At 38.6% G+C, this 20,599-nt stretch overlaps 1 protein-coding gene across 1 annotated transcript in view; it reads left to right on the top strand.

Moving 5' to 3' along the window:
• Nucleotides 1-20,599, top strand: part of LOC127626037 (calmodulin-binding transcription activator 1-like) — a 461,362-nt gene that overhangs the window by 13,473 nt on the left and 427,290 nt on the right. Inside the window, exon 3 of the mRNA XM_052101550.1 lies at nt 17,949-18,052. Within this exon, the coding sequence (XP_051957510.1) occupies nt 17,949-18,052 (104 nt within the window). The remainder of the gene's footprint in view (nt 1-17,948; nt 18,053-20,599) is intronic.

The raw sequence follows: 20,599 nt of genomic DNA, 5'->3' as shown, positions 1-20,599 counted from the left end.
AAAGAGGCTACATTTTGCAAGAGCTCACCAAAATTGGACAGTTGAAGACTGGAAAAATGTTGCCTGGTCTGATGAGTCTCGATTTCTGTTGAGACATTCAGGTGGTAGAGTCAGAATTTGGCATAAACAGAATGAGAACATGGATCCATCATGCCTTGTTACCACTGTACAGGCTGGTGGTGGTGGTGTAATGGTGTGGGGGATGTTTTCTTGGCACACTTTAGGCCCTTTAGTGCCAATTGGGCATCATTTAAATGCCACGGCCTACCTGAGCATTGTTTCTGACCATGTCCATCCCTTTATGGCCACCATGTACCCATCCTCTGATGGCTACTTCCAGCAGGATAATGCACCATGTCACAAAGCTCGAATCATTTCAAATTGGTTTCTTGAACATGACAATGAGTTCACTGTACTAAAATGGCCCCCACAGTCACCAGATCTCAACCCAATAGAGCATCTTTGGGATGTGGTGGAACGGGAGCTTCGTGCCCTGGATATGCATCCCACAAATCTATATATATATATATATATATATATACACTTTCCTAAAGGATTATTAGGAACACCATACTAATACTGTGTTTGACCCCCTTTCACCTTCAGAACTGCCTTAATTCTACGTGGCATTGATTCAACAAGGTGCTGAAAACATTCTTTAGAAATGTTGGCCCATATTGATAGGATAGCATCTTGCAGTTGATGGAGATTTGTGGGATGCACATCCAGGGCACGAAGCTCCCGTTCCACCACATCCCAAAGATGCTCTATTGGGTTGAGATCTGGTGACTGTGGGGGCCATTTTAGTACAGTGAACTCATTGTCATGTTCAAGAAACCAATTTGAAATGATTCGAGCTTTGTGACATGGTGCATTATCTTGCTGGAAGTAGCCATCAGAGGATGGGTACATGGTGGCCATAAAGGGATGGACATGGTCAGAAACAATGCTCAGGTAGGCCGTGGCATTTAAACAATGCCCAATTGGCACTAAGGGGCCTAAAGTGTGCCAAGAAAACATCCCCCACATCATTACACCACCACCACCAGCCTGCACAGTGGTAACAAGGCATGATAGATCCATGTTCTCATTCTGTTTACGCCAAATTCTGACTCTACCATCTGAATGTCTCAACAGAAATCGAGACTCATCATTTTTCCAGTCTTCAACTGTCCAATTTTGGTGAGCTCTTGCAAATTGTAGCCTCTTTTTCCTATTTGTAGTGGAGATGAGTGGTACCCGGTGGGGTCTTCTGCTGTTGTAGCCCATCCGCCTCAAGGTTGTGCGTGTTGTGGCTTCACAAATGCTTTGCTGCATACCTCGGTTGTAACGAGTGGTTATTTCAGGCAAAGTTGCTCTTCTATCAGCTTGAATCAGTCGGCCCATTCTCCTCTGACCTCTAGCATCAACAAGGCATTTTCGCCCACAGGACTGCCACATACTGGATGTTTTTCCCTTTTCACACCATTCTTTGTAAACCCTAGAAATGGTTGTGCATGAAAATCCCAGAAACTGAGCAGATTGTGAAATACTCAGACCGGCCCGTCTGGCACCAACAACCATGCCACGCTCAAAATTGCTTAAATCACCTTTCTTTCCCATTCTGACATTCAGTTTGGAGTTCAGGAGATTGTCTTGACCAGGACCACACCCCTAAATGCATTGAAGCAACTGCCATGTGATTGGTTGATTAGATAATTGCATTAATGAGAAATTGAACAGGTGTTCCTAATAATCCTTTAGGTGAGTGTATATATATATATATATATAATTGGCAATAGGGCCTTTGCAAGTCATAATCTGTCCCTGGTTGCAAGAATGCTTTTAATATTAGGAATGCATTTTACTGATAAGGGTGTATTTACTTTAACTCCAAACATCTGCAAAATGTGTTTCCTTCTCTCATCAGCCCTATTGACACCTTGTTAATTTTTAAACAAATTGTTTTACCACAAACAACAAAACAGCATTTTGAAATCTCAGGCTTGTTAAAGATGTGGTCAGTTAAGTGTGTGCCACAATGTGAACCACTGGAGTATACCATTGAAGCTGCATGAAGTTTTTGTGTTCTCTTATTGTAGTTTGATTAATATTAATGACATAATTCACAGATCTATTGTGCAGCATTAATGTCCAAGTCCAATATTTCTATACAAATCAGCTTGTTGACATACTGTCTACGCTCACTTTAAACTAGTGCTGTCAGTCGATTAAAATGTTTAATCACGATTAATCACATAATCTTTCGTAGTTAATTGCGATTAATCACATTTTGAATGTGCTTAAAAAAGGAATTGAAAAATGCATTTATGTCCTTTTTTTAGGAAATAATTAAAATAAAATAATATGTAACAATATAATGCTTTATAAATATTTCCCAAACAAAAGATCAAAATACACAAATTTAACCTCTTATAATCGGGTGCATTTTTGGGCTGCCGCCCGCAATTTTTCACACTCAAATTTAGCTCACCATTCACTCATACTGTAGACATACTGTATGCTGCCTTCAAGTGCAATCAGAATTATCATAAATACGTAGTTTCCCACTCGGAAGTTGCACATAAATGACCCCTGAAGTCAGAATTTCGACTGGGAAACTCTGAGATAATTTTGATACCAGAGTTTCCGAGATGGGAGGAGTCCTAAACTTTCAACATGGCGGAGGAGAATACGGTTTCTGTGGTGAAGTTTTATAATTTTTTTGTTTTGGTCATATTCATTTATGTATATCAGCAACCATTTGATGAATATTGTACATTTTTAAACGTAAAAATAAGTACTTTTTTACGAGTAATATTTTTTTATGGTGTCAAAATAACAGTTCCTCATGAAATATAGAAGAATGAACTATACACGACATACTTGTAATTACCACTTCAGAAGTGGTAGTAGGATAATTCCGATAGCACATTGAGGCAGCATAAATGGTCTCATTTTTCAGAGAACCCCCAAATAAAATAAAAAAGACTCCAATTATTCATAAATAATATTGTATGTGTTTATAATCTTATGATAAACAAAGTAAAGAAAAGAAAAAGAAAAAAAAAACGTTTTAAACGTGTAATTCTGGTTTTGTTCACTCTATCACAATTTGAAGTCTCATATTATTGTACTAGATGTCAGCGAGCACTAGACAAAAGAAATTTCTCTGTCACATTCCATCACAATATACTGATATGTAATGTAGGTGGTGGTCTAACACATTTTAGCCCTTGCAGATATACTCGTCCATAGACATTCAGCATAATATTCAGTTCAAGCACCACCCTTATTGTTTCATGGAATATCTCAGCCTCTGAGTGGACTAGAAGCTCAATCTAGGTGTCATTAGAAAACATGTTTTTCTGATGATTTGTTTTGCATGCTTTTCCTTCTGGATGGCATATTTTGTTATGGACATCTAAGATATAACATTGGATAATTCAGCCAAGCAAGCTCAAAGATAAGTAAAAAATGCAAAACGTTTTTAGAAAACCCCCTGAGATAAAAGTAAATATATAGTTTTTGGCTACTTTGGGCTTACAGGAGCAGTTATCAGAGCATAAAAGAGATGTTTGTATTTGACAACTTACAGAAATAATATTTCACTTTGTGATTCTTTTGAAAATCTTTCAAACTGTGGTATTAGGGCAATAAAATGTATTGCATAGTCACATTCGAATTAGAGCTTTCATTTGATATACTCTATGTCCATTTAGGTGCTATCAAGGACTTTTATTTATATAAATATTTCTACCCTATTACCTCTTGCAGGCACTAATTTTCAACTCAAATGATTTGAGGCCTTATTCTGTAAATGTAAGAAAAAAAATGCAGATGTGATTGTTATCGCTGATGAGTTCAGATTGTAAGCTCTTAAATGGTACCTCATATGCCTGACTTGTGTATACGGAGACTTCAACATTTTAAGCGTACATTTTTTTGCAATATAGCGCCCCTATTTGGATCCGCCGGCGGGTCCATAGAGTTAAAACATTTCCCAATATCTAAGTGGGAGGCTGACTAATTAAAAAAATGCTGACTTATACGTTATTAACGATAAATGTTTTAATCACTATTAAGAATTTATTTTACTTTTTTTACAATTAATTGCATGTGTTCACGTGTTTATTTGAACTTTAATACGGTAATTTTTACAGGATATTGAAGTCTATTTTAACATTTAGCCACGTATCTGCATTATTGCAACTCTGCGTGCACACTCAGAGCAAAGGAAATAAAAAGCAATTTTTAAGATTCTCATTATTTGTTTTTCTCTCGACTCTCTTTTCCTTTTGGCTTGTTTACGAAATAGAAAAAAAAAAGACAAGCAAGATACTAGTGGCTGTCTTGCAAACGACTGTTTGATTGCGAGCAACTTGATGAGCACCCCTTGCATAAAAAGTAAAAGAGTAAAAGATCAATCTGATGATTTAAACAAATGATATCAGGATCGTGTAAATACCCAGCCCTGGGTAATTGGTGTTGTGGTTTGTTAGAATGATAAAATAAATTATATCTCTCTGGGACCAGTGATCATGTGTCTATGTTCGTGTGAGACTCTCTTTTTGTGTTTTCTTTGACCATATGTTGGCATGAATCACCAATGTCTGTATATTCACCTTTTGTCCAGTAGAAATTTGCATATAGATAACTATACCGCTAATTTTCATGCAATGTCCCTGGAGATAAATTAAGTGCGGAAGCTCGTGTGTGCAGGTTGGAATGCCAGCTTGGTAAAATACCATGTCAACCCTCTGTGTTCTCCTTTTTATGGCCTCCGTCATATAATATTCATATAATATAATAAGTCAAAAACTTTCCACCAAAAGACTTCCCCTCTTTGCTATTACCATTTCCAAGCACATGTGGCTATAGAGCAGTTGAGGGAGGATTACTTGTAAAAAAGTTTATCAGCACCATTGATAAATTAACATGCAGTCTCATCCTTCTTCCTGTTCGCTTGGAACTACTGTGCAATGAGCCCTTATTTCTGTCACATTAATTTTGTTTGAAAAAAAAAAAAAAAAAAAGAATTTCCCTAGATGCACCCTTAATATCTGTACCGGGAGCAGTAAAATGTTGCTTTTCCCTGCATTTTTCATAGGCTTTATTATACAAAGTTTTATAATTAACTAACAGCTCATCCCACTGGAGGTTTTGACTTTTTCTTTTATTATATGTATGACATTTTACAAGGTTGGAAATTAATCAGTTGATAGGTAGAATTAATAGCATGCTAGTTTGCAATTTGCATTTGTTTTTAAAATTCAAATCTAAAAGTTTTATTTTGAGATGTGAACAGCTATGCGATTAGATTTTCTGGAACGTTTCTCACGAGACAGATTGCTTAGTGAAACATCTTTGTAATATGACAGATGGGCAAAATTTCGATCCATTAACCAAGGCAAAAAGAAAATGACGTCACTAATCTCCATAATATTTACGGCTTTTGAGTTTATGTTGTCTGTGCAGATGCCCTCTATGTATTTGCTCTTATCTGTTGTACAGAAAAAGCCCTAGATTTAGTTGACCTCCATTTAAGTCAGTCCAAGCAAAGAAGAGTCAATGTTTTTTCTTGAATCCGTGGTCATATCTGAATAGTTTAATGCATTTCCTCCAAAACCCACACTCTCCAAAATGGAATCAAAATGTCATGGCCGAAACTACACCAACTCGTTTGCAGGGTCTCGGGTAGGGAGAAAATCAAATCTGTAAATGACACCTTCTCCGTAATTCAGACAGGCTCAGAATTTGCTGTCTGAAGCAGATTTCCTGCTTTGAAAGCATCTGTCATTGCACCGCTCTTAATTTGAAGAGTTTCAAAAGGCATGTTGGAAGTGTACACCCCACCACGAACTGAGACAAAAACGCTTACGGTGGGTGAAACGGCACACTTCATGGAAAATACAGTCCACGAATAAACAAATGCAAACAGAAAATGTCCATCAGATCAGACAATTTAATAGAAAAAGAGATGGCTTTCATTAAAAAGGGACATTGGGCTGATGAGGTGTAGAAAGTTTTTGTGTCCATTCTTATCTTTTTACACTCTGCAACGGCAAAGCTCCATCTGTTTCAAAACTGCCACTGTGCGCATACATGATAGATGCGTGCAGAGTCATTAAAGACGGAAGATGTGCAGAAATCCTCAGAGGGAATATACAGAAGGATGGACCATTTTTGTGCTTGTCTGGGGAGAACAGAAATGTGGCTCTGCAGATTTTGAAAGTAGCCTACAAGATCTTATTTTTGCGCAGTTAGCCTGTTTTGCCATTTAGATGGGTTCACTCCATTACAACACATTAATTATGAATAAGCCATGTGCATGGGAAATGTCAAGACTAAAAGACACCTTTATGGATGATTGTTCTTTATAAATCCTTAGTTTACTGAGGTACTTATTTGCGATCTTGTTGTGTTGGGTTGTGTTTAGAAACTGATCAATCTTTTATTATGTTTGAAACTATTTTTAGAAGGGTTGTTGACAAATTGGTTGTCCGAGATGATAAAAATGATAAATCTTTTGAAAAATCTAGTTTAAAATACATCAATTATGTTTATTATAATGTAATATTGTGTCCATGTTGGTTTCATACATATTTGAAAGAAACATTTATAGTATTTAAATTATTTTGAACCAAAAAAAATTGAAATAAAAGTTTTGTAACCAGTTACAGTTATTCAGTAATTAAAAAAATATTTTCAAACATGTTTTTCAAAATATATATATTTAAAACATTTTTTTATTTTGTTTTATTTTTTTGAGTAACGAATATAAAGAAATTTTCTTAGGATTACTCCATTTGACATGAACAAAATGTGCCTTTTTGTTAAAATGAATACACACACACACACACACACACACACACACATGTTGGGTTTCCATGTTTTATGGGGACATAAACATAGACGTAATGGTTTATATTGTACACACTTTATATTCTATCCCCTAAACCTAACCTTCACAGAAAACTTTCTACATTTTTACATTTTCAAAAAACATATTTTATTATGATTTATAAGCTGTTTTCCTCATGGGGACTGACAAATTAACCCCACAACATAAACATTTTTGGGTTTTACTATCCTTATGGGGACATTTGGTCCCCACAATGTGAAAAATACACACACACACACACACAAGCACACGTACACACACACACACGCACACACACACACACACACAGAACAGCCACAACTTTAAAACCACATGCCTAATATCATGTAGGTCCCCCTCATGCCGCCAAAACAACTCGAGGCATGGACTCGACAAGACTTCTGAAGGTGTCCTGTGGTATTTGGCACAAAGACATTAGCAGCAGATCCTTTAAGTCCTTTAAGTTGCGAGGTGGGGCCTTCATGGATTGGACTTGTTGGTCCAGCACATCCCATAGATGCTCAATCAGACTGAGATCTAGGGAATTTGGAGGCCTTGCACTCTTTCTCATGTTCCTCAAACCATTCCTGACATTTTTTTGCAGTGTGGCAGGGTACATTATCCTGCTGAAAGAGGAATACCGTTGCCATAAACGGGTGCTCTGACCCAGTCGTCTAGCCATCACAATTTGGCGCTTGTCAAAATCGCTCAAATCCTTACGCTTGTCCATTTTTCCTGCTTCCAACACATGAAATTCAAGAACTGACTGTTCACTTGCTGCCTAATATATATCCATTCCCTTGACAGGTGCCATTGTAACGAGATAATCGATGTTATTCACTTCACCTGTCAGTGGTTTTAATGTTGTGGCTGATCAGTGCATATCTATATATATATATATATATATATATATATACACACTTATATATAAGTTTGGAATAATGTAAAGATTTTGTAGTTTTGGAAGGAAATTGGTACTTTAATTCACCAAAGTGGCACAAAGTATAGTCAGGATGTGGCAGGGTGGAGGTCTTGATTCTACACACCCGGTCCCTTATCAGGCTAATCAAGCCTCCGAGAGGGATAAAGGCCGACTGCGGAGGATTGTGCGGGAGAGAGCGATCGTTTACAGACTTGTCCGTCGTGTGTGTGTGTTTTGTCTTTTGTTTCAGTTCATAATTAAAATATAATTGATATTGTCAAGCAGGTTCTCGCCTCCTTTCCGTCGAACTGCTTTACACTGGTGCCGAAATCCGGGAAGGAGGAGGGATACGCCGTAGTAGAGTTCTTGCCACTACCGTCCACCCCAAAGGAGCAGCCGCGGCCATCAGCCGGGGGACCAGGTGCCCGGCCGCCTGGAAGCGGAGGACGGCTGCCGACCGCGAGGGGAGAAGGGGCTCCTAACCGACCGCCTGGAGCGGTCAGGGGCGGAGGAGTCCCCTACCAGCCGCTGAAACGAGCGGAGAGGGGCTCGCTGCGGGGAGGAGCTTGCTGCCGACCGTCTGGAGCGGAACAACCGCTGCCAGAGGCGGGGAAGACCCCTTCTGTTCCCCAAAAATGCGGTGGGGCGTTCCGTCCGCCAGGGGCTGGAGGGCTGCCTCCGATCCGCCCGGAGAGGCATGGATGTCGTCCGTTAGAGGGTGGAGGTGTGGCCGAGTAACAAGCTACGGCATATCGGAGAACTGGCGAGTAAGTGTTTTTTTTTTCATCTCTCTCTCCTCTCTCTCTCTCACTGCCACTTCGCGTTGGCCTTTTCCCTCTCATTTAAATTTTACAGTGTTTTTTGGGGGGTACTACACTGTTACAGGAAGTACCCCCCCATTTTTATTATTTCTGTTTCCCTCCCCTTGTCCCCTCCCTCATCCAGGTGGACAGGGATGACCTACCGGCAGACAGGGCTTCGGGCATGCCCTCCCCCAGGGAAAGTGTACGTCATGCCGGGGGCTCCCCTGCCTGAGAGAACGAGGGAGGAATGTGGCAGGGCGGAGGGTGGGGCCGGGTCATGATTCTACACACCCGGCCCCATATCAGGCTAATCAAGCCTCCGAGAGGGATAAAGGCCGACTGCGGAGGATTGTGCGGGAGAGAGAGATCGTTTACAGACATGTGCGTCATGTGTGTTGTGTTTTGTCTTTTGTTTCAGTTTATAATTAAAATATAATTGATATTGTCAAGCCGGTTCTCGCCTCCTCCTTTCCGTCGAACTGCTTTACACAGGACATTACTGATGTAAAAATCAGCACCATCACTATTTGAAAAAATTAATTTATGATCAAATCTAGACAGCAGCCATCACACCTTATCCTTGAGTAATCATGCTAAATTGCTGATTTGGTACTAGAAATCACTTTCCATTATATCAAACACAGTTGAAAGCTGTTTGGATTGTCAAATGGAGCTTAACATTGTCTTTCTGCTTGTTTTTGAGTTGCCACAGTATGCAATAGACTGACATGTCTTAATGTGAATATTAGGTCAGAAATGGCAAAAAAGAAACTGCTTTCTCTAGAAACTCGTCAGTCAATCATTGTTTTGAGGAGTGAAGGCTATACAATGCTTGAAAATACCAAAACAACAGAAGATTTCATACAAAGGTGTATACTACAGTCTTCAAAGACAAAGGAAAACTGTCTCTAACAAGGACAGAAAGAGATGTGGCATGCCAAATGTACAACTAGAGTCTCTAGTTTGAGAAATAGACGCCTCACATGTCCTCCGCTGACAGCTTCATTGAATTCTACCCGCTCAACACCAGTTTCATGTACAGTAAAGAGAAGACTTAGGGGTGCAGGCCTTATGGGAAGAATTGCAAAGAAAAAGCCACTTTTGAAAAAGGTTTGAGTGGGCAAAGAAACACAGAATTTTCTAATTGTAATGTTATTAATGTCCTGACTATACCTTGTGATCAGTTGAATGCCACTTTGGTGAATAAAAGTACCAATTTCTTTCCATTAAAGCAAAAAAAATATTTTCTTTACATTTTGTCATGCTGCAGCCTTATGCATAAATGCTTTAAGCTTTGCAAATATATAAAAAAAAAAAAAATGAAATATCAAATTTTTATACATATACATTATACACATATTTTTTCAGACCCTTTTGCTATGACACTTGAATTTTAGCCTAGATGCATCCCATTTCTCTGAATCATCTTTGTGATGTTTCTAGACTTTGATTGGAGTCCACCTGTTGTAAACACAATTGATTGGACATGATTTGAAATGGCACACACCTGTCTATAGAATGTCTCACAGCTGAAAATGCACATCAGAGCAAAAACCAAGCCATGAGGTCAAAATAACTGTCTGCAGAGCTCAGAAACAGGATTGGGTCAAGGCACAGATCTGGGGAAGGCTACAAAAGAAAATTGGCTGCATTGAAGGTTCCCAAGAGCACAGTGGGCTCCGTAATTCTGAAATGGAAGAAGTTAGGAACAACCAGGACTCTTCCTAGAGCTGGCAAACTGAGCAATAGGGGGAGAAGGGCCTTGGTAAGAGAGGTGACCAAGAACCCGATGGTCACTCTGGTTGAACGCTCAACCAGAGTGACCATCGGGTTCTTGGTCACCTCATGTGTTGAGATGGGAGAAACTTGCAGAAAGACAACCATTTCTGCAACACTCCACCGATCTGGGCTTTATGGCAGAATGGCCAGACGGAAGCCTCTCCTCAGTGCACCTAGACACATAAAAAAGCACCTAAGGACTCTCAGACTGTGGAAACAAGATTCTCTGGTGTGATGAAACAAAGATTGAAGTGTTTGGCCTTAATTCCAAGTGACATGTCTGGAGGAAACCAGGCACCGCTCATCACCTGTGCAATACCATCCCAACGGTGAAGCATGGTGATGGTAGCATCATGGTGTGGTTTTTTTTCTGCGGCAGGGACTGGATAGGGTTGAAGGAAATCTGAACGCTGCAAAATACAGAGATATCTTTAATGAAAACCTGGTCCAGAGCACTCAGGACCTCAGACTGGGTCGAAGGTTCACCTTCCAACCGGACCATGGCCCTAAGCACACAGCCAGGACAACACAAGAGTGGCGTTGATGCAAGAGAAATTGAAATCATGTTCATCATAGTACAGTAGAGGTATATTCAAGTAATTGTTTTGTGTCAATTGCATTTTTAAAGTTTACTTTTTTATAACTTAAAAGATTTGAAAAAATGAGCGTCAAGTTATTGACCAGAAAATAATATGCAGTATGTTTCAGCTCATTTGTCATGTAAACAGTCTTGGTGAATATGAAGCTGCGTTTCAACCAGTGCCTTTCGGCATTTCTGTCACCATCAGTGTTGTTGTTCTTAATGGGGTCGCTTAAAGCTGCATGTAGAATCTGCACTAACATGCTGCTTATTGACAGTGTGAGATCCCACAGTGACACTGCGCCACTCAGCAGAAGTTCAGCCTAGAACATTCCATGTTTTGTGACCTCTAATGCCTTGTGCCTCTGTTTGTCACTTTAGCATCTCTTTATCCCAACTCACACTGACTGACAGATTTTTTAAGCAGTAGTGTCTGAGTTTCTGGAGAATTTTAAAAAGCTCTTTACTGTGAGCTGATAAAGAGTTAAGATATAATATACCTTTGTATCCTAGGCTTAGATGGGACTCTCTGATCCTTGACATTACTTTGAAGGGCAGGTTTGATGTGTGTTCTGCTCTGTTTTTCAAAGACGAGGAAGCAATGAAAATCCCCTTAGATCAAGTGGCGGACATCAGTTAGACAAGGGCCACATGCGGACACAGCACCTTGGTGTTTGCACTGAATTCTGATTGTGCTCACGTTGAACGTGAATTTTATACATTTTTATATATGCCAATAGAGTTTGAATTGTTTGAAATGGGAACTATTCATTTCAGTTCATCCATAATTAAAGGAATAGTTCCAGCCTGGTCTTATACAAACACGTTACTAAAGCTACATTATTGCTAAATTATTTTTTACATGGCTCGTTTTAACGTGTCGCATCAGTTTCCTGGTGAAATAAACTCTAGAATTGCAACAACAACAATAAATTTTATTCCTTGAGAGGAAGGGCATATTATTTGTTCATAAACACTTACTTTTCACCTTGTTCCTCATACAATGCTACCTTATTACTAGAGGTAGGCCGATATATCAGTTTTACGTTTAGTTGGATGCAACTAGTTGCTTTTAGGAACTCTGCTATCGGCAGAATTCTATGTCGATAGTTGCCAATAGTTTTTTTATTCCTCCGTGTTCCTCTGTGGCCACCACTGGATGATTCTACAGTTAGAAAAATGTAGTTCTACAGTATAAAAATGGCCACTAGAGGTGAAATACAAATATTCACTGACTGACAATAGTCATCAATATTTTTATTCTCACTTCAATGCTAATTTGATTATTTTGTTCAGATAAGTATTCTAAAATGAAGCGAGGGCATGAAAAGAAAAATATGACTATATTGAAAAGTGCTCCATCTGAATACATCGTGTCTCCAACTTCATAGCTTGTGAATAATAATAAAACACACACACAACAAACACACACACAATTCTTAATCTGGTCAATATGGGCTATCAAAAGCATAATTTTTAAATACCAAAATATAAAGCATTGTGAAGTCATCTCTGTCTTTTCAAAATAAGAGTCCCGAAATAAGTAAGTTCATAGTCCTGCATTATGCTCCAAATTTATTTTTATTTTTTTTCTGGTTATTATTGGGATGTTTTAACAATCTATAAATACATTTGAAAAACTTTCGTATGATTGATCGGTTTTCGGCCTTATCCAGCACCTTGTTATCGCATCGGCAAAATCCATCGGTATCGGTCGACCTCTAATTATGACATCTAAACACTTTTACTATAGTGCATGACTTGTAAGACGATTTATTTTAACTTTTGCATTACATCTCCAACTACATTTACAAGCTTGTTCATGCATGATTAAATTGTGTGTTTGCTCCGGAATACGATTCCTGAAGTGCATGCGAGATGACATGTTATCCAAATGTGTCATAAAATCACCGATATGACGTGGTTGCATTTTTAATCTCACATTTGCTTTTTATGACACTGTTGATTAGGTATAAGGTTTAGGGTAAGGAGGTAACACTTGATATTTCATTAACTCTATAAACCTAATCTGTTTAAGAGAAAATGTAACTCTTTTCAAACTTGGACATTATTTCAATATTCTTTTTCACGGAATAAACAAACGAAACAACATGGATGTGAGTAAATAGTAGAAAGTTTCATATTTGGATGAAATATTTCTTCAAGCAGAGGAGTGTTACACTCTCTATTAAACTCTATTCCGCTCTATTTTTCTCTACCACCTATGTTCACACATTTATATCTGTATGAGTATTGCTTTGTTTTTCATTTTCTTTGTTGTTAAGCCCTTCCCTCAGCTCTGTGTCTCATTGGCTGCACTTGGGAGAGCGTTGTGATGGAGAGAAAGGCAAGCGCTTAAGGCAGAGTTTGGCAGACGGACTCTGTGATTAAAATTTGCCTTTTAAACCACGGTCATTAGAATCAGCATTATTTAAAAGCCTCTTACTTTGAAGCATAACAATAAGACTAAATGGTAGTCCTCAGAATCAAGCGGTTGTTTTGCCAAAGCACGTACTGTGAGGAAGAGAGAGACAGAGACAGCGAGAGACATGAGAAGTTAAGAATAGGAATATGAAAGGATATATACTGTTGACTAGTCTTAATTACTCCATAAATAAGGTTCTCAACATCTTGTTCCTTTAATATTTTCCCTGTTGAGTTACATGTAATGATAGAGAGAATAAATCAAGATGCCCTGCTCATTTATCCCAAATCATTGGCTTATTATTCAAATGTAGAGTGACTATTTGCACTAGGTGTAAATAGCATCTGCCACAAAGTGCCACTTTGCACTTCAAGTGTCTGAACCATGAACCATGGTTTTACTATAGTAATTTTGTAGTAACCAATGTTTTTTGGCAAAAGCCATAGTTTTAATGAAAGTATCCATGGTGTTACTACAGTAATATGGTGTTAAAATAGTAACCATGTTTCATTTTGTGGTGAAAAAATGATTTTACTACAAAATACCATGGTGAGACTATGGTTACTGTAGTAAAACCATGGTTATTTTTTTTAAGGGAAGACTAGGGTTAGGTTTAGGTGTAGGGGTCAGTGTAGGGTGTCTGTGGGACTCTACAAGAACATAATAAACATGCTGCGGAGATGCCCCTATAGTGTATATGAGTGTTTAATTATGGGTGCAAATAGTCTCTATTCATTTTATTATTTATTGCCATTTGCGATTTTATTTTCATTTATTTAATGCAACTGGCTCTGAATAAGAACCGATTTTTGGTTTCCAACCCATTCTTCGACATCAAATCATATATGTGGTTAACCATTTTAGTTAACCAATTGTAGTCAATTAAAATGACTAAATGATGTTATACTGGATATGATTTAGCATTTTCATGCCATTTATAAAATTAAGTCACTTTTAAACAAAAACAATGAAAACCAACTCCCCAAGTTGCACATATATACTGTGGCAAGAAAAAGTATGTGAACCCTTTGGAAATAGCTGGTTTTCTGCATTAATTGCTCATTAAATGTGATCTTATATTCATTAAAGTCACAGGTATAGACAAAACACATTGAGCTTAAGCTAAAAACACATACACAATTATAGTAATTTATGTCTTTATTAAACACATCCCATTAAACTGTAGCAGTGCTGTGGAAAATGTAAGTGAACCTCTAGACTAAAGACAAAAAAAAGCTCATTAGAGTCAGGAGTTGGCAAACCTGGCATCCAAATAATGAAACGAGATTGGAGGTGTGGGTTAGAGATATTTTGACTTATAAAAAGCACTCAAACAGTTTGAGTTTGCTAATCACAAGAAGCATCTGCTGATGTTGAACACGCAAAAAAGAGAGTTCAGAAGACCTACAATCAATAATTGTTGCTTTGCATAAAGCTGGAAAGGATTACAAAGTTATCTTGAAGAGCTCAAATATTAAAATGTCCACAGTTATTAGAAAGTTTCTATAAAAGGAAATAATTAAGTACTGTGGCTACTCTCACTAGAAGTGGCCGTCCAGCCAAGATGACTCAAAGAGCCCACAACAGCATGCTCAGTGAGGTAAAAATGAACTCTAGAGTGGCAGCTAAAGGAAACATTGGAACTGGTTAACATCTCTGTTCATGGATTTATAGAATTCTTAATGGCTTAATGGCATATTCATAAAAAAGAGGGATATAAAGGAATTTAAGGAGAAACTTGAGATTGAAGAGATTTGAGACAAATTTGATAATTTGACAATTGTTAATTCCCATTAACACTCTTGAGCTATGAAAGAGTGAACCATGGGCAATTCATTTTTTAGGAACCTATAGGAAGTTTACAGACTCTACTCATCTGATCAGCATATTTGTCACCAGTTGGGAATGGAGATTTACTGTAAATGGAACCAATTTATCCCCTCAGTCTTGAAGGATCCTTTGTCTTGAGGTATTTTCTAGAGGAATTTAAAAAATAATGTACATATATGGGTATAAGTTCATGCACAGGTAAAGAATGGTAATGTGCATTAGATTGGGGCGTAAGGCTAGTGATCTAACCCTCTCTTTCCTTTAGGCTATCTCTTTGTCCTTAAAGCCAGAGTGGGAGTTGTTGCTAAGCAGTGTCTCTATGGACACACAGTCTTCATCTCACTTCAGATCTGCAGCCTCTCTTTCACTTCTTTCCTGTCTTTAACCGAGGAGACACTCCACACATCTCAGTCACTCTCTTATTCTCTTTCTTTTTATTTCTTTCACTTCCTAATTTTTTTGTATTCATAAGCAGGCCCAGCATGCAATGTGGAACTACTTTCTCCCACAGGGCTTAACATTGAGTTCCTTAAGAAGCCTGAGCCCTTGATGCAAACGGTTATCAATAACCTTGAAATGCTTTTGCTCCATCGCCCAATTTTGTCGTTATGTATTTGAGCAGGCACTCTGGCATGACAAGAGAGAGAGACAGAATGAGAAAGAGACTCAATGAAAATAAAATCACAACATTTCTGGATGAAAGTATTAGCACGCCTCATGCTCCAAATATGCTTTCATTTCACAGTTAAATCTTAAGTTTGTTTTGTTTTTCATTGCTAAATGAGAGCTCCCTTTTTGAGGTAATTTCTAATTATAATTTCATACGTAGCACATGAGCATGTAAATGTCCTCAAATGAGTCCCTTGAGCACCAGTGACTTTGAATTTAAACAACGCTGCAGTTTACAAACACGTGACATGATCTTTGGGTAAAAAGAACATTCAGTAGGTTTACATGCACTTTAAAAGTTTGATTTCAGTTGGAATAAAGCAATCATTTGTCTTTTAAAATTTCATTTGAAGGATTACTGTGGCTCCCCACACCCGGCCCCTAATAAGGCTAATTTACTATCTATCATTTATATTATTAAGCCGGTTCTCACCTCCTCTTTTCCCTTTAATGCCTTTACACTGGAGCCGAAACCCGGGAAGGAGGAGGGATGCGCCGTAGTGAAGTTCTCAGCACTACCATCCACCCCAAAGGAGCAGTCGCGGCCATCTGCCGGACGAACGGGGTGGAGGGGCTCCCAACTAACCGCCTGGAACGGTTAGTTGGAGACCCCTACCGTCCACCAAATACGCGGTGGGTCGTTCCGTCTGCCAGGGGTCGGAGGACTGCCTCCGATCTGCCCGGGGAGGTGCGGCTGTCGTCCACTGCCACACCTACCCTCTTCCACTGCTGCTCCATGTTGGCCTTTCCCTCTCTCTTTTTAAATGTTTTGTTAATTTGGCACGATCGCCATTACGGTGTGTAGGTGCCACACTTTTTTGGGTTTGTTTCCTTCCCCTCGTCCAGGTAGACGGGTATGACCTGCCGGCAGATGAGGCGGAAGGCACACCACTCCCCAGGGAAAGGGGGGGGGGGTGTACGTCATGCCGGGGGTCCCCGGCCTGAGAGAGCGAGGGAGGAATGTGGCAGGGCGGAGGCTGGGTCGTGATTCCGCATACCCGGCCCCTAATCAGGCTAATCAAGCCTCAGAGAGGAATAAAGGCCGACCAAAGATGGCAGTGCATCAGAGAGAGAGATTTATGGACAGCTGTCCGACACCTGTGTGTGTGTTTTGTCTTTTTGGTTCAGTTATATATTAAACTATCATTTATATTATCAAGCTGGTTCTCACCTCCTCCTTTCCCTTTAATCCCTTTACAATTAGTTCACCCAAAAATGAAAATTCAGTCATTGTTTACTCACCCCTGTGCTGTAATAACCCCATATGACTGACCTTCTTTTTCTTAACACAATGGAAGTAATTGTCAAGAAATGTTGTGCTCAGAAACAAACCAAAATCGAATGTATTATTTTGTGAAAATCTTCATCGACAGTTGGTCTCCTGTGAATGTTCATGAGCTTTAGAGCTCCTTGCAGCCACTCGTAACATGGGGCGTTCACGTGAAAACTCGTTTTGTTTCACTTCAACAGGACCACCAGCGATATTAACAACATAAAACACAACATGACTGCACACAAACCAGAGAACAGAACTTACAAAACATGTCTGAAGAGTTTGTTGTCTAAAAATAGGTGCATTTTTATGCTGGAGAGTAAGGCGTGCGAGCGGGAATGTCAGTCACCTCATCACCATTCTGAACCTATAAATGTGTGTGTGTCAGACCGCTGCGAAAACAGTCGGTAGGTGTAACATTATCTACCAAAAACAACTAGTTTTAACCAGCAAGTGAGATGCTGGCTTGAGATTAGACGTGCTTTTGAAACACAAAATCTTAACGCAATTACCTATTAATCAAGAAGATAGCAAATTGCGCTTGCGCCACTTCATTTACATACAATTCAGTCTTCTGCAATATTTCATCCAGCATGTATAAACAACACAAGATTGAGGTAGATTATTCGATTACACATTTTGTCATGTATTGCATGTTTGAAAAGGTTTGAACTACACAAAAAAATGCTGTAGCTCCATTACAGTATAACGCTTCATTTAAAAGTGATGTGAGTACTTGTTCCCATTGTTGTTTTATAACTTTTGTATATTTCTATGATCCTAATCATATATATGTTGTTTCCAGATGAACATGGACATTTGAAAATCTACCTGCCCAAGAAGCTTCTGGAATGCCTTCCCAAATGCTCCTCCCTGCCCAAGGAGAGACATCGCTGGAACACCAACGAGGTAAGAAGCTTCCATTGATAGTGCTGACTGGTATATGTTGTATAGACTGAGGGTATGATAATGTTTTGAAAAAGATTGTTTATTGAAAATATCTCCATGTCCAACAGAATTATAACAGAAAAATAGGTGTTTTCTCACAATACTGCTTAAGGTTATGTTGCACATCATTTCATTGTTTTGATTTGCTTTATAAATCTGTGTCAGTTACATCTAAGTGTATCTACATGATTTAGAATTTTGTATGTTTGGGCCTGAAGGCATTCTGACATTTACAGGCAAACAAACCCACTCAGCAGAGATTAGGCAGGCCTATTTGGACCGATTCCACAACACCTTAAGTCTGACACAACATTGCACTGTCTCACTCTCTGCTTAAGTTTAATGCGACTTGAACTTATAGCAACACTATTTTAATTCAAAAAATAAATAAATAGAGATCTGTACCTAGGTGGGTAAGTGAACACCTTACAAAATGCTGCATAATTTACTGTGGAAGTTGCCAACTTTAGAGGATATTTGTTTTTTACCCGACTGCTCTGGAAGTATTTGACAGAAAATTGTGACACAATACATTATGGTCTAAAATGGGAAATCTCATGTAACATTTCAAGAACATGTCTGTATATTTCACAACACAATCAATAGAAAGAAATGAGAAATTAAGCCTATTCTTAGGACCATTAAGACTTGTATTGTTATGACAATTAAGCACACCTACCCCCTTCCCAAATTGTCATTAACGTAATGCGAGAAAATCTCGTTACTGTAAAATAATGTTTTGATTGAATATTTGTTGTACTGCCTTTCATTTATGTAGATTTTTAATAAGAAATAAATTATACATTTGAATAAATTTCCTCTTAATCTTAGGATGAAATATGACCTCCAAATACAATTGTTTTTACTAAATAAACTTTCAATGCATTAAAGATGTCATTATAATTCTTTCATTACCACAATGTGAAAAAAATTAATATATTGTTTAAATAATGATACAATAAAAAGGTAATTATACGTTATAATAGTTATTCCTTGGTACTAAATTTCATTTTTGTTGATTAAAATAATAATAACAATAATCATTTTAATGTATGAAGGATCATAATTGAAAACAATGGGAATAGTACAAGTAAAACATGCGGATGGATTACGGTAATGAGAAAAAGGGGGATAAAATGTGCTTAATTGTCCTGAAAATAATATAAATTAATGATCCTAAATGTAGATACATTTTCTTTAAATATGTCCTGGACATTTTTTGACAAGTTTCGTGAGAATCACCCATTTAGCATTGTACTTATAATGTAGGTTATTATAATCTTTTTTTCTATGTTTTGAACCAGTCTAAACCACAGAGTCTTATAGCTTATCTGAGAATTAGAAACTGCAACATTTTCTAGCCTCTCCTTAAAACTTTTCAAGTAGTATGGTGAAGATGCGACATACTGCTAAAGATTCTATGGAAAAATAAAACCCCATGAATTGTGATGACACATGGCATGGCCTCTTACAATATTTCAGGTTCATTTACATTTCAATACTGCCATAACTTATGAAAGAGAAAACCATTGATGTCTTGTCGTCTTGCACATAAAATATTATTTACGGTAATAGTTGAAAGCGCAGTTTGATCTGGGGAATGCAGGTATGTTTCCTTTGTACAGTGCTCGACTTTGTGTTGCAGTTGAAGAGATGATGGTGCAGAGAGGTTGCCTTTTCATTCCGGAGTGAGTCCTTCGTGTTGGGAAGCTAACAGTGTGACTGTCCCTCTGTGCTTACTGTCTAAGCACTCTCTTTCTCTCAACTTCCAAAGAGTCATAAAGTTTCTCAACTGTTTGTTTCAACCACCACATCACCCCATCATAGTTCTTTATTTAGAACTGTGGCTGTGGCAGGGCAGTGGGCGGGGCCGGGTCGTGATTCCACACATCCGGCCGACTGGAGACTGCAGTGGGACAGAGAGAGAGAGATTTACGGACAGCTGTCCAACACCTTTGTGTGTTAGTTTTTTTGTAAAAATATTAATTATATTCTCAAACCGGTTCTCGCCTCCTCCTTTCCATTAATCCCTTTACACTGGTGCCGAAACCCGGGAGGGAGGAGGGCTATGTCGTAGTAGAGACAGCAAGGCCGAGCACTATGTTTTGGAACAGACCAGTGCTACGTCTACTCTAATACGTTTTCGTTTGAAAACGCATTGATATGGCTACGTTTACGCCTCTCATCCACAGTGGAATGCTGTTTTCCTAACCTAAAACTGTATGTTTTCAAAATCGCTCTCCATTACCGAATTCTTTGGAAAACAATTACATAGATTACAGTTTATAAAAAAAAACTGGTTTAGTGGGGGCCTGGGTAGCTCTGCGAGTATTGACACTGACTACCAACCCTGGAGTCGCGAGTTCTAATCCAGGGCATGCTAAGCTACTCCAGTCAGGTCTCCTAAGCAACCAAATTGGCCCGGTTGCTAAAGAGGGTAGAGTCACATGGGGTAACCTCCTCGTGGTCACGATTAGAGGTTCTTGCTCTTAATGGGGCGCGTGGTAA

This window comes from Xyrauchen texanus, chromosome 32 (assembly GCF_025860055.1).
Source record: "Xyrauchen texanus isolate HMW12.3.18 chromosome 32, RBS_HiC_50CHRs, whole genome shotgun sequence".
Classification (NCBI taxonomy): domain Eukaryota; kingdom Metazoa; phylum Chordata; class Actinopteri; order Cypriniformes; family Catostomidae; genus Xyrauchen; species Xyrauchen texanus.
The sequence above is the reverse complement of the archived record's forward strand: the minus strand, read 5'-3'. Positions and strand labels throughout refer to the sequence as shown.